Raw genomic sequence first — 22,599 nt, forward strand, 5'->3', positions numbered from 1 at the left:
CTCCGTCCTAGCAGCTACACAGTTAATGGAAATTAATGTAATTGAAGAGGCAGGAGGCAGTGAACAAACTGCAGTAGCTGTCTGTCTCTACTCCCCCACATGACTCTCGCCCACTCCTCCTGTCTGAAGCTGCATAACCACAGGGTTCCCATCCGTATGTGTGTTCCTGGCTGCTCTGGCTGTAGAGCTACTCCACCAGAGCAGCCATCATTACAATTCAACCAGTCTATATGTTCTGTATGTTCTGTATGTGTATTGAAATTACTAAAAAATTGATAAAGATTTGTAAAAAAATTGATACAAAATTGATAAGGAATAGTAATAAATAGTTTTTATTTAACAATGTACTATAGTTGTATGTTTTCTGAACAGTGCCCAGCACATTTGAAAAAGAAAACAATAATTAAACATCTTAATTTATTCTGTATTAAAATAAATACCATCTTCCTTAATCTTCCTTCCCAAAATGGCAATGAGCAAAAAACGAAAATGAAAATAATCTCAGTTTGAATGTTTGAAATACAGAGTAAGGCTTGCGTAGTGTCATCGCCGTGGTAGTTTCCGTGGTTTCCAGTCGTATTGGTAAGGTTGTTCCCCTATCACTTTTTCTTGTTCTCCGGGAACAGCCATCGCCATTTGTCATTCTGCAGGAAGCAAGCAGGTCAATCATTAGTTACACAGCCCAGTATAAATCAAACATCACATAGAGCAGTTTGTTATTTGCTAATATGGTAATGTTTGGCAGCAGTACCCACCTTTAATCCCCAGGATGAGAAAGCGTGTCTGGGCTTGAGTACATCCAGTGTCTCATAGGTGTTATTGTTTTCTAAAGGCCTGGTTGCTCCACCTAGGAGGCCCTGTTCAGGGATCTGCTCATAAGTGTTGTCCAGGAGGAAGCGTCTAGGGAGGGTTTCACAGGGGACCTCAGCATACGTGTAGTCATTCTCCTCTGCTGACGCCTTAGATCCAGTCTCCTCTGCAGGGTGATGGGGACTAGCTCTCCCTGCCAAGTGGTACACAGGGCACAGCTGATCCAGACTGTAGCCGCTGGTGCTGGTGGGCCCTCTGGAGGGATCCTCCTCCTGCTCCAGGAGAGGCGCGGTATGGCGAGTGGCTTGTCTGGGTGGGTTGGGAGAGAGTCTTGGTGGGGTGAATGATGATGCACTCAGCCTGTAGTAGGAATGTTCCTCATCCTCTGAGTTATTGTCCAGCAGGGGCAGAGACTTGCTCCTGCAGTCCAGCAGGTTGATATCTGAGCAGACGGGGCCTGGCCCTGGGGCAGGACTTCTCCTGTTCCTGTGACCAGGTTGGGATATGGGGCCCTCAGCGCCCCCCGCTGGGCCTTTGTGTAAAGTCTCGAGGCTGCTCTGCTGGGCCCTGGGTTTGGCTCTCTCCCTGACTCTGTGCTGCTCTAGCTGAGCATACAACACCTTGCTCTGGGTCCTGCTCTGGGCATCCAGTGAGTCGTTCTTCAGAGGACCGCCCCTTCTTGGCACAGGAGGCACTTCCTGTTTGCAGGAACACAAGGAAGCACTGTGGTTGGACTCGGATCAAAGTGAAATATTATGAATTTGCAGGAAGTAATCTAATCCGATGGCCTACATTTTACTAAGAGGTGGAATTAAATCCAGCTAATAAAATCTGTCATGGTGTATCTGTTTCCTAAGGACCTTACCTCTGGTTTCCTGCTGCTTTTTGGTGGCAATGTGGGAGGCTGCTCCACGGCCCTGGCACTCTGCTGGTCCCACATGCTCCTCACAGCTTTCACACAGACCACCGGCTTCTCTCTTGGGATGACCTGGATGATGTCATAGAGCTCAGCTGTGGATGACTGAAAGAGCGTAATCCCAGAATCAGTTTCATCACCATAATACCTCATGGCAGACATTATCCAATACCTTATTGAATTCAAGCAATAACATAAGTGTTGCTTCTCACCTCCAAGCATGAACACGTCAAATACTCTCCAAATGGTTCGATGGGGCTCGTCTTGTAGTACTCTATTAAGTCTGTGAGAGTGTCATGCATTTCTGTGTCTCCAGAGACAATAAACTGTCCTGATTTGTTCTGGTTGATGACAAAGTGTCGACATCGATCACGACCTCTGAGAAAAAAAAAAAAGTAATGGTGTAAACTGAGAGTGTTCTACAGTAAAGTATTTAATGGAACAATGACACTTACAGTAGTAAGGAAGACAAACCATTACTCACTTGTATGAGAGGATGTATCCAATGGCTTTGTCGCTGAGACGAATCAGGAAGCAGCCCAGTTCCTTGGCTCGTAGAGTTTCCTCAGCATCCCTATAGAAAGATAACAAAGTCTCTTTTGAAGCATAATTCCCAATGGCAATTTGTCATGGCCTTACAAAAGCACAAAGGCATATATTTCAAAAGGCTAGCCTTTAATTTCACAACGGGTATAATATTGCTATAAAAAGAAAATCCACTTTGCTAAAAGCCCTCCTCGAGAGCCTGGTGTGAATGTTCAGTTTACACATTCTTTAAATCATTTTTCTTTTTACAAAGTGAGCATTCTGACACATAACCCATCATTACTATGCCTACTCGAGACAGTAATCTGAAGCCTCTATTCTATAGATTCTTCCATGATTCATTTTCACCGAGATATATAGCATGCTATTGTTGTGGTTCATTCAAACTGTGACACATAAAGTGCTGTAATACCCAATATACATTTCAGCAACACAATGGGGAAGTTACTCATAATTCAAATTGATGTTGAAAGAGAATGAATACACCAATTCCCAATGGCAATTTGTCATGGGCTTAACACAAAGGCATATATTTCAAAAAGCTAGCCTATAATATCGCTATAAAAAGAAAAGAGAGAAGGAATACACCCCTTAAAACCTTAATCTAATCATTTACAATGACAGTACATTTAGTAAAGCCTCCCCCTAAGTTCCCTAGTTCATTAACATATCAGTGAGACAGTATTCTAAAAGCATCACCCATCACACTATTACACCACAAATCATTAATGTACAGCATGTCCATGTACAGTCTCTAAATGTATCTTCCTTTAGTTCTTACTTTCTGGCAATGAACCCTTGGAACCAGTCTGGGAAGTTGCCATTGTGTAGGATCAGGGGGGCTTGGGTCTCTGTAAACCACTTCAGGGCCAGTTCTCTCAGTGTCCCCTCTGTCCCCTCAGCCTGAGAGTCTGTGGATTCCTGCCTCTGGTCCATCCTCACCCGGTCCTAACCAAGCCCAGAGGAACAGCAGTCAACACAGATGAACAAGACTCCCAAACTACAGTTTTTCTCTCACATATAGGTGAGGCTACTGGTTGCCAACCTAATTTGCCTATTTTCCGACAGACGTCACCCAGAGAGCAAAGCCCGTTCAACGTGCCTATTGTTCAAGTTTATCTTCCATGACCTCTCCCATGACTGTTGATACTACTACTGAAGCGCATGTTAACCTTATAAGGGTTTAGTAAAAGTTTTGGGATACTGTTTTGTTTTATTAGATAAACTGTATATTTATTGCTAGAACAAGTCACACTCTTATACTGTGTATCTCAAAGTTGTGTCAAGTACTAAAAAGTAGGATAAAGAGCTTATTACTGTATGTGATCCTAACTATGAACTGTACCTTGAGGCAAAACATCAGACACATTTTGAACCGACGTGCTTTTGGATGTCTCTGTTCCATAGACCTTGTCCCTGAGTGGTAGCACGGCTGAGATCTGGGGTTCAGCTTTCTAAAGCGTAGAATGCTGGTCCATGTAGTCTCTATTAACATAATCAACATGGAAATCCATAAGAAAACCTTTAAGAAAAATTCAGTAACAGGTATAACACATTATAATGCTTGTCAAAATGGATTGTAAGATCTGTAATCTGCATGTACTGTATGTCACAATATCATAGTAAGATATCATAATTAACCTTAGTTTGTTTTGTGTAAATTGAAACATTGAGAAAGACATAACATATTATTATTTTATTATTGTTTTAAATCTGAAAAGAATGTACAGTTTATACAGCCTAGGGTTAGTCATGAGAAACATTGAACATACCTGTAGGTGATCTTTGCAGTGTGTGATTCGAGCCTAGTGTCATTTCAGAAACAGATGAAGTAATTCTCTTATCATCTGTCGTGTCTCAGACGTTCTGAAGGGGTACAGCTCTGAACGTGGATGATATACACAGATGACATTTACTAACACTGTTCCATGGGCTTGGAAAGTGACGGTGTTGTGCAATGGTAGAATATACTGTACAGTTGATATTTGCATTAGAGAGATAGAGAGATAGAGAGAGAGAGAGAGAGAGAGAGAGAGAGAGAGAGAGAAAGAGAGAGAGAGAAAGAGAGAGAGAGAGAGAGAGAGAGAGAGAGAGAGAGAAGGGCTTCCACCAAGCAAGAGTTTCCTGAAGATCAAAGGAAAGTAACGAGCACAGGAACAAATGTGGTGTAAGTGCACATGTCTATCACTTGGTAACAGGAGTTCATTTACCCGGGTCTGATTACGGTAACTATGGGAGGTTGACTTCTTTCAACACTTTTGCTTTTGTTTGCCCCAAATTGTAAAATGACTCTTCAAGACAGACTTGGGGTTTTCAGAGTTTGTTGTGAATCATAACACAGTGAGTCTGTCTGTCTAACATCGGGACAAGCCTAGCTGTGTGTCAATATACTGTAATGTAACCAGAACCAAAGATAATAATAATATGTGCTTGATCATTAACTACTTTCAACTGTGGCTGTAACCATTTCTGTTGGTTATAGTTATGTTGTCCATATGTATGCCTGCTGTACAGTAGACCTGTATATCTCCTAACCACATGAGTCAGCTCTGTATGTCTGTGATCTGTGGTCAGTAGAGTGATCTCCCTGTTCCCCCTGTGAGTGGGACAACAGCCCATCGGACTGTGTGTCACTGTATAGGGTGGGATGGGGTTTTACCACTCCTCCATGTCAGTCATGGGACTTTGATCTCAGGTGCCTACTTACAGTATTGTCTCCACAGCTGACTGATCATTTCCTCTGTGAGTCAGAGATGCTAATGACTTTGTGTACCTTGTGTAATTCAATTGAGCTGTAGGTTATTTCACAATGTAATGTAATAACATAAACCACCAGCGATCGATTGAAATTAGTCAAAAGTGAATTTCCACAAACACTCGGAAGTACTCCATCACACGGATTTGTCTGCCAGGAAATGTAGTGTTGTCAGAGAGCCTGGGAACTTTCTCAAACAGTATGATGATGTAAGGTGACTGTCTACTATTTACAACAACTGTCCCATAAATGTGGGTAATTGAAAAGCCTAGATGGGTGGAGCTGCCTTTTATCTCAATAAAGTACATTAATTACATTCCACCCTTACTGCAGCAATTGATATTCCAGCTATCGTTAACAGACATGATGTGGGACTTGACCTGATTTTCACCTGACAGTATCTGTCATCTTAATAATTCCTGTGTAGGAGGTTGATACCTGGAAGATTGTTTGTGACTAATGTGCTTTGGAGGAGTTAAAATACAGTACATGGTTATCACTGATTCCACAATAAATCGTTTCCAACATTAAATGAAATACAACTCTGAATTTCACCAAGGGTTGACTACAGTAAATTAAATCAGTATGTGTGTACTCTACAGTAACAGTTTTCAGCCATTGCCAATTGTTTCCAAGCAAATCTAACGGAACCGGTTCAATAAGTTAATAGATGGAATGATCATTATTCTCAGACACTGTGTCGGGGAACATGTCTGGGCTTCTAAGGCTGACATTTCATAAAGGTCATGTCAGTTGACACTAGTGAAATGTCAAAGTGCCAGAGACGCCAGGTTGGAACTCTTGTGGCAAAGTAGCTCAGAACTGGCAACGATTTTGCACTGGTTGTTCACATTACTTTGAAGCCAAATGGAAAAAATAAAAATAACATAATCGCTGCTCTACTGAAATACTGGAACTGCCTTAATATGTCTTAATAAACAGTAAGACTGCTTTCCTATGGCATGTCAGGTTAGCAGATGGCAGAATGTGAAATAGTTTTCATCACAGCCTACATATTCATGAACACGTTAACCATAATGTTGATTTACTATCTCTAAAATTGTTCATCAGTGTACTTTATGGCATCTTTAGCAAGCCTGATGGTAAGATCAGATGCCATCAACCAGATGTTGTATTGGGTGACATACAGATAACACAGTACAGCAGTACAGGAAACCAGACTGTTCTCATCCTCAGGGTTTCCTTTCTGAAACATGCAACATTCAGCAGTTGCTATAGCAGAAAGAAAATATCACAACAGCTAAGCGAATACTTGGAAAATGGTTGCATCTTTTTCTGGTGACCCTAAATGCTTCAGATGTTACAGTTGACATTCTGATAATTATCTAGCATAATGCCACTTGAGCCCTACCATGCCTCCTGAGAATTATGAGTGATCATTGGGAGTGATACTGTTGGTTGCAGTCAGATACTATGCAAAAGGGCTTTGGAACTATGGAACTGATCTTTGGAGAGGCCTCAACCCTCAAGGACTACCAGTCTTCAGTGTATTTTGCCACATAGGCTATTATTCATTGTACCATAATTTGAGTCGAATCAACCTGCATATGAAATCATAAAGCATTTGGGCCCATCCAGCCCTAAATTATATTTTTTTATGATGGTGATGCATCATAAAATGTATAATTGAGGGCCAGCTGGGCCCATATGCCTTATAATATGATGGCTTACAATACAATCTCCTTTTCCCTCAAAAGGGACATATGTTACCACCTCACAATAACAATAACATATTAAGTGAATTAACATCAAACAAACATCAACATTGTCCAGAGGTTTGGAGGAACATAGATTTTGGACAACAAAAAGAAACTACTGCTGAGATTCCTTGAATCCTGTCGTATATCTCCACCTCGTGGTGCCACAGGGTACTCATGAAGAGGCTCTCATACAGCCTACCGTAAAACTACAACTACCATCATACCTTGTACCGCCCAAGAAGCAAGAAAGCAGTCATGCGGAGGGAAACATAACTGGGCATCCGCTGTGGTGCAAGAAGAAGAAAGTTCGAGGAAAGATGCATGAAGAGGATGGCTGCGAAGCTAATTCCAGTGGAGGTTCGCCTATTTTGGCCTACAAGTCAGTGGATGATGCAGAACTTGAAGCAGCGAAGGAGCAGACATCAAAGTTATGCGGATACTTGACCAAACTAACTGGAAAGGGGCCGCTTAGAGGGTTTAAACCCAGGTGGTGTGTCTATGATCCGAGGAAATGTTATTTGTATTACTTCAAGACTCCTCAAGACGCTCTGCCGCTGGGACACATTGAAATAGCCGATGCATGCTTCAGCTATGATGTGGAAGGGGATGAGGGCCAGTTTGAGATCCGCACATCGGGAAAGGAGTTTCTACTCAAGGTATAAACATGTAGCCTACACTAACGGTCCATATACTGTACTATAGGCATAATCGTATGGTTTGCCACTTTGATATGATGTGCATCTTAAGGGAGTTTCCAGAAACTATGTTATTTTGATGCATGAGAATCTGTCACTTTCATTGACTTGTGACACGCATTACCATCATGATTGCAACCAGACACAGAAGTGTGACCTGAATATAGTTCTGTTAGAATGGTAACATATTTTGAATGCCTTGAATGCAATGTTACAATGTATCAATTGAAACTAATCATGTGACAGAATGTAGCCCGTATAAGAGGAAACATTTGTATCTTTGCCAGCTGTCTACCTCTCCACTAGCAGTGCTATTTATGATACTCGTTTAGTATTGTCTCTCAAGTATTGTCTCTACCAAAATACCAGACCAACTACCCACTTTAATAGAGCCATTGATTGAGACGTTTTAAAGGATACATAGTGTGTTAAGCATGATGGCCTACAGTATGTTTCAGGGCAGAGTCATGTAGGCTCTTGTGAGCATAGTCTTGTACCTGTGACGGTGCCTATCCCAACAGTAATGATCACTGCCCTGAACATGAACAGATGTGATTCAGAACTGATCACTGGAGATGATGATCATGTGTTCTCTTCTCAGCCCCTTCAGCAACATGTGACTGTGTGGGACTCTGTCAGGTGTTTGTACTGTATTGACTCACCTCCCCCTTCCTAGTCTGAAATGTTCTCATCTCTTACAGTACAACAGATGTTTGAGCGGTTAGCGTGTTACTCTGTATAAGTGACCCAGGGCTAAGATTGGCATAACTGGAATTGAGACTGAAACTAGCATCTGTCGTTTATTTCACTAGGGAATTTACTGTCCCTCCCACGGAAATGAATCTTGTGTTACACTTGGTGTGAGTAGTACTACTGAGTATCGCATAGTTTATCATACCCAGATCAGACATGCTTTGTCCCTCTTGAGGGCAACGATGGAGCTGAAAGATGTCTGCATTTAAATAGCCTCGTTCTCAGACACCAAATGTGACCGTCGAATTAGCCATTGATTTTACTTTACTCAATCGTCTCCCACAGCACTTTTCCCAGTGTTTACACACCACACATTTCTGATTCAAGCAACGCCTCACAGCCATGTGATTCACTGACATCAAATAATAACAAATACTTTACTCATTACATTTACACCCACTAAGGCCAGGTTTGAGTCATTGCAGGCTTATATGTGCTGTGTGTCCTGGGGGACATGTTTAATGTTTAAATTAATGTTTTTGTCATGTCAGATACTGGCAGTCATAATGCCAGGCAGTAACCCTGTGTCTGTCTCCAGGCCCCCAACAGGCAGTTGATGCACTACTGGCTCCAGCAGTTGCAACAGAAGCGCTGGGAGTTCAGCAACATGCGTGGGTCTGGCCAGAGAGACAGCTGGAGCTCCCCAACCCTGCCTTACCCACACTCAGGCCTGGTAGCCAAAGACAACGGTAGGTAAACAAGATGCCTATCTTTCCATGTATCCTTCTGTCCCTCGACTGTATGCCTGTACTGTATGTCTGTCTTTCTGTCTCTGTTTGCCTGCCTGCCTGCCTGTCTGTGTATGTGTATCTCTCTCGCTCTCTCTCTGTCACACACACACACACACACACACACACACACACCCACACACCCACACACACCAGCTTCAGTAGGGTCAGACAAACACACAAGTTGGTTCACATACCTGAAGGTAAACAAACACCTGTGGCTGTGTTTGAGTAAGGTTCAATGTTCACACAAGGTGTTGGAAATACAGAATTGATTATTTTATTATTCGTTCTAAGATATCATTGATCTCCCCACCGTGTCATACGAGAAATTCCTTTGGTATTTTTATAACAATAGAATTACAGAAGTATTCACTTTCATATCAGCACCTGGATGTATACCAAACAATATGACTGACACATTTTATTTTTATTACAGTGATCACACCATTGCCCATACAGTACATTTTCGGTGTGTTTTTTTAACACTGCTTTAGGGTCTGAATCTGCAAGTTTACAAGCTGCTACAGTATACTGCATATTCATGGTTAATCTACCTTTATACAGCACTCCTCATGCAATGCATATAAGCCCAGATGTTGAGGTTGTCTTGTCAAAAGTATCTCAATTCTTTACATTTCTTCTTTTGTACAGAACATTGGACTCATCAAAACAGTTGACCCCTATTTAAATTGTGTCATATACCATTTGGTTTGTTTATAAATGATAATGCACACCCAGCAGTTCCAGACTCCGCTGAGGACCCTTGTCCTCTTATCACAGCTGTGGTGAAACGTGTGAGATGTGGTAAAACTGCTGTTTACTCTGAATATAGGCCTACTTCTAAAGAAGAGTCATTTCTCAGTTGACTAGTCCCTCCCTCTAGAAGGGTGCAGTTCAGTCCTATAGGTTATTACAAATGGCAGTAACGGGTTGAGCTAGTGTAATTTATCATCCTATCCACATGACAGTTTACTCTAATTATTACCCAAACAACACACTGGTTGCCATTTTGTTCTTAGGAGGTACAGTAATGGGGTAAATGTTCTTCTACGTATATTTGGTTGAAGCCCTTCCTTATCCCATGCTCTGTTTGATTTCTCCCTGCTGTTCTGCACTGCACAGTGACTCAGGGTCACATTTGCTTTCAATTTCATCCTCTGCCAGACTTTATACAGAGCTAGCAACGTCTGCTGCTCCTTTCTTCTGCCTGGCTGAGGGAGTTAACAGGTTTTATGGTAGAGTTGGGAGGTTGGAATTTGCCATGTTGAAACTCAGAGGGTTGTCATCTGCTCCAGCAGTTTACAGATAGAGTTAGAGCGTATTGTGGAGGAGGTCATAATATTATTTAATCTCTCATTAAACCAGTTGGTGAGCTTGCCAGTTGTGGTCTGGCTCGACAACTAACGTCTTATGCTTGCTGGACAGGTATTTGTAGATGCAGGGAAGGCCCATTAGCAAGGGTGTAAACAAACACAATTATGTCAGCCTAATGTATATCTATTGGCAAGGTTTCATTTTACACTTGAACCATTTGTCACAGTAACAATGTCCTGCCACACCTCTGAATCACTCCCTTGTAAACACATCCTTGCCAGCTGAACTGCTAGACGAGGGGAATAGTCCACTTATGTCTGCTCAGCTGACCCATTCCAACGACATCATCACAACATGTTCATTTTGGATGTGGTGCTGACGAGAGTGGCCTGACCAAGGATGTTCCCACACTATTCCTGATGCAGCACTCCACACTTTTATATTTAGCATGACCTCAGATAGACTATAGCTGTAGTCGTTGTCTGCTGCGGGTAGGAGAGCAGCAGAGAGCAGGACACACCCAGGTTGTTTTCTGGGGAACTTAGAAGACATGTCTGTGCTTTGTAAACAGAGCTACTGCTCCCTCATGCCACCTAGGTTTCTTTTCCCTGGTTGTGCTGCCGTGTAAGTGGTGGGCCTACTGTATGCAATAGCAGCGTTTTTGTGTCCATGCCACCGTCTGCTCGTGCTGATGGGAAGAGTGATGTAATGTTGCTCCAGGCCTGTAACACTGCCTCTGTCTGTGGCGGCTTTCAGATGCCTTCCTCTTTGAGAAGCCAAGCGAGAGTATGGAGAGGGTCCGCAGCGACTTTGCCATGGACATGGACATGGAGATGGACACGGACGGCTTGGTGGGGGTCCAGTCTGCCCGAGGCCCCGCCAACCCACTCAACTTCTGGGGGAAAAACTGGGGGACGGAGCTCAGGTAAGGCCTGGGGGGCGGAGACTAATAATAACACTGGCAAAGAATACAAACCCAGGGGAGGAGATGTCTATGGGAATTTACCACACAGTTATTACATGGAAAGGTCATTGTGTTTAATGACTGTAAAACTGGCTTGACTAGTGGTTCACAATCACCTGCCTACCAGGAGTTCCTCATGCAGCATTATTGAGGAAACACTTTTTTCAGTCTCTCTTGAGTATGACCAGAGGAAAAGAATTAGTTAGGAGCCCATATTTAGTCTTTGTTTATAACAGACTGTGCAGCTTTACCTCACAGCCTTAGAGAGTTTCGTCTGGAAGACATCTGCCTGAATGATGTAATGTTCTAGAATGCCAAGACTTGAAGTTTGGATTCAAGCTTAGTATAGACAGTGAAAATGGAAATAAAGATCACAAGTAACATTCCAAATGGGATTTTAACAAACAGTTAAGGGGAATTTTCCAACCTTCTGTGCTGTGAAGTATCACTCTTCATAGCATTCAAGAAACTGGTGGTACAATCTCATGTTTCAAAAGCAGAACTTCAGCCCCAACCAAGCAGTTGAGTGAAATCACTAAGAGGAAATGGTTAAACACCATGCGGGTGAAATATTCAAATTCAATAACGAAAGGCCTGATCATTTATTATATTGCTGTTAGTTGGAGGTACAGCTTCAAATCTACCATATCACCCTGACTGTGTCCTAGAATATACTATGTATGTTTTATTTCTTGAGTCATGTAGCAGAAGACTGCAAACAAGGACACAGTGTGCTAACATCACTACTTGCCGGGACAACCTCATGAAAGCTATGTTTCAAATGTTATCAGAGAATAACCAACAACAGCTGCATTTTCAGCCCACATGCTTTCCTTGAACTTTAAGATGTTTTCTTCTTTTCCTCATAAATGGTTTAATAAATCTGATTGGGTTATATGAGGGTTCTATCGCTAGAAGAAGCAGAAACATTAGGTTATATGTCTACATCAGGAAAGTACCACCTACACAGTAACAGTATACTTTACTTTATTGTACATAACTCTTGAAATGATTCAGTCAATGATTTGCTGAGGATTTGTTCCCTCATTGACACCCCCCCCCCCATGACCCCTCTATCCTCTGGCAGGAACTCCATGTCCCACCTGCGCCCTGGGCGGGGAGGGGAGAACCGGCGGAGTGTGTTCTACACAGGCGGCAGCACGGAGGAGTGGGAGATGGTGGATTCTCCCACCAAGGACATCCCAGAGCAGAAACCTCACCCAGTCCCAGACCCACACACCCACAGACGTGAGAGTCCTCCTCAACCCAACCATCTCTGTCTGGCCCAGCCCTCGTTTAACTCTAATGGCCTTTGCTCTACTTCGCATTCTTCAGCGTGTCTACAGAGATGACATGCATGATACTAGATGCTGTCTGCACTAGCATTTTCTACAGTATGAAATCAATTCATAAAGACTTGTCTGACAGCTTCTTCTGACTTTGCCTGAACAAATTTAACTAAACTATGAACCTTTTGATAAGAGCCATACTTGTATATCTTGGGTGACCAGGTGTTTAAATGGTTCCCTCTTTCCCTCCCAGATTCCATCGGGTCTGCGTTCAACTTTGACTTTGGTCGCAACTCGTCACGCCATAAGAGGCTCTTTCTGCGGGACAAGATGGGCACAGGGAAGTTGGGGCGCAGCGCTGAGAGCCGCAGCAGCGAGAGCTTCCCGGTGGAGTGTAACGGCAGCAAGCCCAATGAGCTGCAGCTCCGCCTGCAGAGCCAGCAAGAAGAGCTAGGCCTCCTGCACCAGGAACAGACCAAACTCAGAGAGGAGCTGGCTAGCCAGAAGGTAATACACACACACACACACACACACACACACAGACACACACACATAGACACACACACAAACGCACACACAAACACACACACAAACACACATCCCTATAGATCAGTCTGTGGTATATCCATCACAGAGTGGGATGAGGTTACTCAGTGAGGTATATCATTGAGTGTCAGTGGGATGTCATCTGCAGGGAGATCTACTCCAGGGTAAAAGGACTCTGTCTCAGGGGAGCTATGAAGCCTTCCACTCTGGTATTGTCAACCTGACACTTCCCCATTAGTTCACCACAGGTCTGTGTGAGAGTGTTTGTGTTTGTATTTCTGATTCTGTCTCCCACTTCCAGTGCAGGAAGACAGCAAAGGGCTAGACATGCAATGTTATATATAAATATAATGTATAACATTGTTATACATTTCAGCATAGCTCTGTACTGTCTAACGACTGTGTTGTAAAACATCTTATCTGATAAGTCTATCTATCTGACACGTCTGTGTCACGAGTCACGACTCTAGAAATAACAACTTGGAAAGCATGCATAGTTGGTGAACCTCGACCTAATTTCAACTTTCATCTCTCAGATATCAAAATAAATATTTTGTGACCAAGAAGCAAGAATATATTGATGTGTACACAGGCTGAGGAGAAGTTCATTATGTTGACTGTAAACACACTGTACCATTCCTAAGTACTTTTGTCTTTAATTTGGTGTGCATGTTGGCCAACCACTTTCAATGAGGGGCCGAGGGCATCATTTATTTTCTCAATCCAACTTCTTGAGTGTTCCACTTGACTTAATTTGGCCATGATAGATCTGATGCAATTAGATTTCATGCATCACAAATTGGATTAGAGTTGATAGCAGCAGGCAGCCTGAGTACATGGAGAGATCTGGCCTCTCTGATTGAGGAAATGTTCTGGATTATCTCGTTAGTCACTGGAGTTTTGAGCACTCTGATCATCTTTATCAATCTTGTCCCGGTCTCAGGAAGGGAAACACGACTGGTTTTAGGATGACATTGTGTCTGTCCGCTGAAATGGATGAACCATTACAACCACATTGAGAGAGCTGGTTGGCATATCTGTGAATGTTTTAGCTGAGGTGATATTGGTTTATCAGGAGAGAGTTAATCTATTTCCTACATTTCGTAGAACTTCAGGCAATCAATAGTCCACATTACAATGCCCACTGTGTTGTTTAATCTAATCAGTCATTGCTAAAGAACCTTTAGGGACAAGAGGGATGTGGACACAGAGTATAGGGCTGTTCAGTAGGTAGAGTCAGGTCTCTGTATGGGCTAAGCCTTCCCTGTACCTGGTACTAATGGATGTGTGTGAAGGTCTTTGATGAAGGCAGAAAAACACTACACTGACTGTACTCTCAGGGGTGAGGCAGGATGTGGGGCCCACCTGTGCGATACTCTATAATAGGCCTGTGTTTGATGCTGCTAGTCGTCTTCTTCCTTGTTTACCAGGAGCTGGTGAGGCTGCTGCAGCAGACCCTGAGGAGCTCCCAGAGCGAGAGACGCCCAGGGAGCAGCCCAGCTTCAGCGTTAGGCCCAACTCCACCTCTAGGTCAAAGCTTAGGCCCAGACCCAGGGGGACCTCAGGACGGGCCCCAGGCGGAGGCTCTGCTCATGGAGAGGGAGGGCCAGATCCAGGCCCTGTGTGGCCACATGGAGAGGCTGGCCCTGGAGAAGGACAGCCTGCAGCAGGAGCTGAAGGGCCTGAAGATCAAGGTGGGCGAGATCAACGACCAGATGGGCATGCTGATGGAAACTATCCAGGCCAAGGACGAGGTCATCATCAAGCTGTCCCAGGGCTGTGAGGGGAACGCCCCCTCGCCCCAAGAAGGTGGCTCACCGCCCCCCAACAAGGAGCAGCAGGAGCTGGATAACCTCAAGGTAAGAGACACACAGGGCTAGGCTGTTAGTGAGGTTATGGTTTTTCTATCCATTTGTAGCAATATGTTCAGAATGCATGCCCCAAAGCTGGCTACTTGGATCCAGTTTACCTGAACTGCCACACGCAATACAATCAGGTACAGTATTGTAGAACGTTTAGAAAAGTTTTTTAAAATGCAGTAAAACAGGTTGAGGTTTTCTTTTTCTTTTTTTATCTGAAGAGAAGGAAGACTTTTTGACTTTGTAAAACAATAGGTTTCCTCATTCCGTCATGCGACTGTCTATGTCCTGTTTCAGGACAGTCTTCAGGGCTACAAATCACAGAACAAGTTCCTGAACAAAGAGATCCTGGAGCTGACAGTGCTACGCAGGAATGCAGAGAGCAGGGAGAAGTTTGTGGAGGCTAAGGTATACCATGGCTGTGTTTGTATTGTCTGTACCGTATGTGTTCATAGAAACAGGAAGCTAAAGCAGCTTTTAAGGGAAGTTCGGCTGGAACCTCAGCTGTTGCCCTATCAAGATTACTCATTTGGGAATGCCATCTTTGGCTCAGCTCACTCTAACAAAAGAATAAGAATACTGACTGTCTCTCTTGTCAGCGGAGGTTGTGTTAATTGATGCTGTATGTGTGTGTGTGACAGGCGTCAAGTTGCTGCAAACAGGATTGCTCCCTTGCACTCCAAGCTCACACTAGTCTCAAACCTGCCTCCTCTGACTTGCCAACACATGTCACCGTCACCAAAATACCCAATGTAAACCAGCTACGCCACCGAAATCTAGCAATTCGATGGTGCGTGTGGGGGTATTTCAGCTTGTGTGTAGTGAGTTTACTACCTTGTATGTTACGTGTGTTCTAGTGCATAACCCTGGAGGCCAAGCTGTGCCAGGTGGAGAGTAAGTACCTGGTACTGCTCCAGGAGGTGAAGAACCCAGTGTGTTCGTCGTCAGAGCAGAGTCCGGCCCGTGAGGTCATCTCTAGATTACTGGAAGAGGCCCTACAGGTGGAAATCACTGACCCTGAACAGGGTCCCCACACTATTTTAAAACCACACCCTGTCAGGTAGGAAATATTACAATTGTACAAGGGAGGCTGATGAAGTCAGAAACCGGAGGACGGGCTCATTGTAATGCATGGAACAGAATGAAGAATGGTATCAAATGTTCCATTCCATGCGAAATATGATCTGAGGAGCCTGACCTCCGATTTCTGCTTCCACCAGCCTTCCCTGTACCCACCCTAGTAATACTAGGGCTTAAGACCATGCTGTTTAAAGTGTTGAACAATGTTGTTCATTAGTATAATGTTTCTATTCAATATATGTCATGTGTTTATCCAGTCTTCACTGACCCTCTTTTCTGTTCCCTACCCCTCCTTGCCTCCCCCTCTCTCATGCAGTGAGTATGACGTGTTTGGCTTTAAGACAGTCCCAGAGGAGGACGATGAGGAAGAGAAGCTGGTGGCCAAGGTGAGGGCTCTGGACCTGAAGTCCTTCTCCCTAACTGACCAGGAGGTGTCAGTTGGGGTGAAATGGGAGAACTACCTGGCCAGCACCATGAACAGGGAGATGGTGCGCTCCCCGGAGCTCAAGGCCCTGATGCGTAGCGGCGTGCCACATGCACATCGCTCCAAGGTGTGGAAATGGTGCGTGGCCTTCCACGTCAGGAAGTTCAGGGACTGCCTGGCGCCCGACTATTACGAGACTATCCTGGGCGTGGCCCGGGAGAAGCAGAACCCGGCCTCCAAGCAGATCGAGCTGGACCTCCTGCGCACGCTGCCCAACAACAAGCACTACACCTCACCGGGCGCCGAAGGCGTCCAGAAACTCAGGAACGTGCTGCTGGCCTTCTCCTGGAGGAACCCTGACATCGGCTACTGCCAAGGCCTCAACAGGTATAGGAACAGTCTGCATTACTGCAGTACAGGTCATGTATGCTACACTGATGACGGTGCAAACTCTGTACTATTTGAGATGTGTCCAATTTTCTACTGTGTTCATTAGTGTTTTTTCCTCCTCTGTCAGGCTGGTAGCCATTGCCCTGCTCTATCTGGACCAGGAGGAAGCATTCTGGTGCCTCATAGCCATCGTGGAGGTGTTTATGCCCCGGGATTACTACACCAAGACACTGCTCGGCTCACAGGTGAACCGTCCACCTTATATGGTCATGCAACTTACTGTGGAAAGCCAGAGTCAGAAGCCTTTGTTCTGTTTTTTTGGGTTTTTTTAGGAACACCACACCTCACGTCCATCCTCCACTCACTCTGTCCTCAAAAAGCATTGCAGGAGAATATGTAAGGGGAGGAACCTCAATCTTCTCCTCCAATGCGTTTTCAGGCCTCCTCTTCATGTGACTCTGCGGATGATGTCATATTCATGTGACGGAGGGTGCTGCTCATGACTCACCAGCGCAAGAATGTGTAGCAGTTATCAGCATTGTATTTGATCCCATCTTAACTCCAGCTGCAGTCACAACAATTTCCATTTCCTCACAGAACTACCTATGTTTCTAGCCTTCTTTTCAGTTTTAGCATTTCATATTACCTTGTCAGATCTGCTGCAATAGTGTAAATATTGTTGATATACATATGTATCTAGATACCACTAACTACTCCCTGCCCAATTGATTCCAATGAGAGATGAGATTGGCGCAGTGCATCTAGGAAATGCTGTTAAAGCGACATCTGATTGGTGACACCAAGTGAAAAAGAAAACGTTTTTTTTACCTGCATCAGGTTCACAAACTCACAAACACACATGCCTTGGACGTGCATGTATCATTTTTCAATTCGGTGAAAACAATAATAACAAATTTATGCTCTTCTGCCGTGGCTATGCAAAACAAAAATGCCCCAGGGAGAAGACTACATATAATAGTAGGAAATAATTGCAACCGAAATTGCGGTCCAAAACAGTCATATTTGGCCAGATGGAATACAAAGTTGAAACAACATTGGTTTCAATGGGGATACATGCTTTTTGGCACCAGCCAATGCAGTGTCCTGCAGTTTCCCACATGGCCACATGGTATAGCCGGCTTCAAATCTCTCGGCAGGATTGCTCCCATGGTTACTATCCATAAATGACGAGTGGTTTCACTTTTCCCATTCTTCCACTGTCCTGTTGCTGCAGGTAGACCAGCGAGTGTTTAAGGACCTGATGAGTGAGAAGCTGCCCAGACTCCATGCCCACTTTGAGGCGTACAAGGTGGACTACTCCCTCATCACCTTCAATTGGTTCCTGGTGGTGTTTGTGGACAGCGTGGTCAGTGACATCCTCTTCAAGATCTGGGATGCCTTCCTCTACGAGGGGCCCAAGGTAAACTGGGCTCTATCGGCCAAAACAGATCAGGAGTGTGTGCGCATGAAACCCAAGCCAGATGGAGAGGGGCCCCTTTTAACTGTGGCACTATACACTGTAGGCTGAAAGGAGGAACAAGCAGACTGCTTAAAAGCCCACAGTTTCCTTTCAAACAGTAAATCATGCAAATCAGTTACATCAACTGCCTAGGCTTCAGACAATGCAATGATACCAGCCCCAGTATGAGCTGTGCACTAGTAGTATGTAGTTGTTGTGAAAAATTATATTGATCCTCTTGATTACTGCACATTGGAAGCCCATTCAGAACCTCAGTAGAATAATAAGTCTTCAGAAGCAGCTTTACATTTCAGAGTGATGATATTTTATAGGTGGATGTCTCCAGGGAGACGTCTAGTGGTGAATTTCATGGCTCTTATTCTGTGTTCTCCTCAGATCATATTTCGCTTTGCCCTTGCTCTCTTCAAGTACAAAGAGGAGGAGTTTCTGAAATTGCAGGACACAATGGCTATATTCAAGTACCTCCGGTATTTCACACGCACAATCCTAGACTCAAGGTAAAGTAGGCCTATCATATTTCACATTTCCACATATTTTTTGAGGGATGTATGGCTATTGACCAAGCCCAAAGATTGTGAGTGTGTGTGTGAATGTGTGAATTTATGAGTGAGTGACCGTAAAGAAGAAGCATTCACCTGTTTTGTTGTTCCATGGAGAAGGTTACTGTATGCAAGGGCTTTCACGTTGTTAATCTCTGTTACTATGACTCTATTGTTAACAAGTCAAGTCGGAGATACAGGCTAACCTGAGGACTGTCCTGTGTGTGTTTCTCTGCATCTCCCTGCAGGAAGCTGATGAACGTGGCCTTTGTGGACATGAACCCCTTCCCCCTGAGGCAGATCCAGAACCGCCGCACCTTCCACCTGGAGAAGGTCCGTCTGGAGCTGACGGAGCTGGAGGCCATCAGACAGACCTTCTTGAGGGAGAGGGAGACCACACCTGACGGCAGGACCCTCATCAGCGACGACGAGGAGGACAACTAGCCTTTAGCCTGTCAGGGCTCACGCCTCTGTGGCTCACCTGCATATCAAGCCTATCAGGGCTCAGACGGTGTTCCATATGCCAGTGAGCAGCTCCTTTGCCAAGCTGGACTCGCTTCTTTGTGCATTTATCCATCTGAGCTGGAACTGTCACCCCTGTGCTCTTTTGGCCAAATGGTCTTTCCTATCAGTATTCCTGCCAATCTTTTGTATACGCCATAATTGCTGTTTGTTTGTTTGTTTGTTTTGGCCAAGGGACATTGAGGTGAGAGGTTGACGTGACAACCAGAATTGTAATTTTGTCCCAGGGCCATGTTACCATGATTGCAAATCTAGACACTTGCTGAATCAGTATTTTTCAAAGGTCTTTGGAAAGAAAGTTGTTATTTGCCAGAGAAGGGAGAATTATTGTAATTTTATTGATGGAACTGTATGTTTATTTTTTTTTATTGAAATAAGATTTTCCATGATCTGCCATAGCCTGTGCTCTATAGCCCTTTCAAATGATAATATTATTATTATAAGTTGGTTTCTTCTTATTGTTTTACTGACTCAAGTAATGATCATTTAAGTAATGATAATGTTTTAGGAGTTTCCTATTCTGCATTCCTACCATGTAATCTCTTGAATATAATCCATATGTTGATTGAGGCACTTAAATCACTTTGACTGAAATCTCTGTTTATTGAACATTTCCATGGAAATATTGGTTCAGTAGTTCATTCCAGACTCCAGGAATGCTGTCCCTCTGATGGATAAAGAAACCCGGAGCCAAGTCTATCATGAGACAGGACTAATGATGACAAAAGCTGCTTGAAGATGATGTTTATATCCCATCATTGAACTTTCCATGGAATATCAGACAGGACTGCTCTCCTCCTGCCACAATGGAATGTCAGAGAGGACAGATTACTGGGGGTGACTGCTTGTGTATCTTTGTCTCAGGATTCAGGTCACGCATGCACGCACACACACACACACACACACACATACACACCTGTCTACCCCGACATCTGACAGTTTTACATCGATGTATCAAATGTGCCCTTGATTTTTTTTTTCTTTCTTTGCACTTTCCAGTTATAGACCTACTTCCAGCTGCAACCTAACTCTCATCACCATCACACAATGCTCCATTGTGTTTTTCTTTGTTGTTCAGTATTGAACAGGTTGACATTCTCTTCCCTCCTCCCAGTTCAAAACCTTGTTTACCATTGTATTGTGCCCCTGGCACTTTCCAGTATATCCGTACTATAGATCTAAACCTGCCCTCATCACAGGGTCCAACACTGTTGCTCATGTTAGGTTTGTCCTGTAATTGCAGTTACTTACCTCATGGGGGCAGTATGACACATGGCTCTCAATCTAAGGATGTTTACAGTGGTGCACAATGAGAGCACCTACAGTAGGCTATCTCAATACTGTTAAATGGTTTCCTTTTCTTGTATTCTTTCCTTCACTACCACTGAAAGATGAGAGGACTGGATAGGACTGGAGGACTCCTTCACCTGTCACCTCTGGTCAGATTAGCGGTCCTGGAGGAAAGGCTATGAGGAAACAATGTTATTTAGAAATGGTAGAGTGACTGATCCTTTTCATATCATCAAACTGTTATTGTTGGTTTCGGATCAAAAATTACACAAATCTTTTTACAGCTTATATATAACTGCATACCCGACAGTAAGCTTATTGATATGGAGATTTGATTTGGAGTTTTAAGGGCACACATTTTATGAGGGAATTCTTCTGTATTCTCTGTATTTCACATGTTTTTCTTTCTTCCATATGGTTTACAATCTCACAACCTTTTTTTTAAGTTACACATTTGCTTAGGTCAAATACTTTCCATTTCACACATTCCAATCAAATGTTTAATTTCTTTGCTATTTTGTTTGCTAATTACAGCTTCTGTCTAGAACGTATGTTTTTATGTTAGATTTTTTACATCAGCAATATAAAGTATTCATTGCTGAATGGCCTACATGGCTACTTTTCTACAAATGGACAATTACTGAGAAATATGAAATGTTGTGTAGCACAATTACAATGATGTCAACAATCACGAGTTGTCTTCTAGTTGTGTGAAAAGTTTTGTGGTTTAATTGAGAGCGGGTCTCTCTAGTAACCAAACTTTTCAAGCTTTAGTTGACAATGCTGTACCAATATCTTATTAGTGAGCTATCAGCTATCCCTTTTGGGTTTTTTCTTTCACACAAATATCCCTCACATTGTTAAAACTGAGGATGGACACCAATAAAATGGGTATTTCTGATTCACTCTTTCAAGGTGAAATTCACAACACACCATTTTAAACCCAAGTTATTATGCATGTTGACTATGATTGTAATTAATCAAGTATTGTATCACATATCTTAGCTTGTTTATGTTCTGTATTGAATAAGCTAGTGTTTCAAGTTTCTTTGTGTTCACTCTTCAATCCAACACATGGCACAGTGCCTGTAAGTCTATTGCTATGACGACTTTCCAGAATATAAATAGGGCACTTTCTTTTTACTATAACATTCATTTCATTTCATTCAAGTTACAGAAATGCTACACTTATACCAATGATGTTATCAATATTGATGATTTGTATTGTGGCATGATCACCCAATAAACAATGTTATTGCTTATTGTGTTTATTACTCTTCATTATATTTGATGCTAATTGACGCTTTATTATAACTATTAATCAGATTAGATGCACCGGTAGGAGGTTAATGCAGTGCAATGATAGAAAGGGCTTTGAATTCCATAGCCTGCTGATTCTCAGGAGGACACTTTTTGTTGGACATTCCTTTAAAATGACCTGTTAAGAATATTTGCTTAGCAACGTAGAGTGTAAGGGTGGAGGAGGATGGGAGGCACATTTGGGGTGTCAGAAGACAATGACCTCCTTTGGCCCTTTGCACAGGAAGCACTGTTGAGAAATGAGGTTGTGCTGCAGCAGTCTTCTTTCAACACTGAGGTTCACAGGTTACAACGAGTTTGCTTTATTTTTCCTGCCAGGTGGTGCCAAGCATTTACTTGTTTTGAGATGTTTTGAGTCTGCAGTAGTACAGACATACTGAACCACTGGACATAAATGCCATATGTCTGTGGTAAGTGCGAATAGGGTGTGTGTGTGGGGGGGTGGGGGTTAGAGAAAGGGTCAGTCACTTTAAGAAACCACACATTCTCTAAATGCACAAACCAGAAGGATATATTGTCACTTCAAAATGACCATGATTTTAAGTGTCACCTCGAAGATGTCTCAAGCCTAAAATGACAACTGTTTCAGCGTAGTTTCATATAGAGCCAACAGATGGCGCTGGTTTCAGAGCTGGTTTAGAAACAGAAGCACGTG

The 22,599-nt window shown here is 43.4% G+C and overlaps 2 protein-coding genes across 2 annotated transcripts; one reads left to right on the forward strand and one right to left on the reverse strand.

Moving 5' to 3' along the window:
- Positions 1–314: 314 nt before the first annotated feature.
- Positions 315–4,193, reverse strand: LOC310802859 (uncharacterized protein). Its single transcript, XM_083667435.1, has 8 exons — positions 4,045–4,193; positions 3,618–3,757; positions 3,054–3,220; positions 2,211–2,300; positions 1,939–2,104; positions 1,676–1,831; positions 756–1,508; positions 315–644 (listed from the first exon to the last, which is right to left on the reverse strand). The coding sequence occupies exons 1-8, from the start codon at positions 4,085–4,087 to the stop codon at positions 600–602; spliced, it is 1,560 nt and encodes a 519-aa protein (XP_083523561.1). The 5' UTR covers positions 4,088–4,193; the 3' UTR covers positions 315–599.
- Positions 4,194–7,029: 2,836 nt separating this feature from the next.
- On the forward strand, positions 7,030–21,880 carry tbc1d2b (TBC1 domain family, member 2B). Its single transcript, XM_083666817.1, has 13 exons — positions 7,030–7,404; positions 8,735–8,885; positions 10,998–11,166; positions 12,293–12,453; positions 12,748–13,001; positions 14,471–14,899; positions 15,197–15,307; positions 15,757–15,959; positions 16,296–16,790; positions 16,921–17,038; positions 18,028–18,213; positions 18,649–18,770; positions 19,061–21,880. Exons 1-13 carry the CDS (start codon positions 7,066–7,068, stop codon positions 19,254–19,256), a joined length of 2,934 nt encoding a protein of 977 aa, XP_083522943.1. The 5' UTR covers positions 7,030–7,065; the 3' UTR covers positions 19,257–21,880.
- The last annotated feature ends 719 nt before the right edge of the window (positions 21,881–22,599 follow it).

The sequence above is a fragment of the Argentina silus genome, assembly GCF_951799395.1.
Source record: "Argentina silus genome assembly, chromosome: 3".
Taxonomy (NCBI): Eukaryota; Metazoa; Chordata; class Actinopteri; order Argentiniformes; family Argentinidae; genus Argentina; species Argentina silus.

Bases quoted from the DNA above. Each gene is read 5' to 3' on its own strand.
- LOC310802859 (XM_083667435.1), bottom strand. From the start codon at position 4,087: ATGACACTAGGCTCGAATCACACACTGCAAAGATCACCTACAG. The intron at 1,832-1,938 runs GTGAGAAGCAAC...ACGCTCTTTCAG, and splicing joins TGACGTGTTCATGCTTGGAG to TCATCCACAGCTGAGCTCTA. The intron at 645-755 runs GTGGGTACTGCT...TGCTTCCTGCAG, and splicing joins TCTCATCCTGGGGATTAAAG to AATGACAAATGGCGATGGCT.
- tbc1d2b (XM_083666817.1), top strand. From the start codon at position 7,066: ATGCATGAAGAGGATGGCTGCGAAGCTAATTCCAGTGGAGGTTCGCCT. The intron at 11,167-12,292 runs GTAAGGCCTGGG...ATCCTCTGGCAG, and splicing joins AACTGGGGGACGGAGCTCAG to GAACTCCATGTCCCACCTGC. The intron at 18,214-18,648 runs GTAAACTGGGCT...TGTTCTCCTCAG, and splicing joins TCCTCTACGAGGGGCCCAAG to ATCATATTTCGCTTTGCCCT.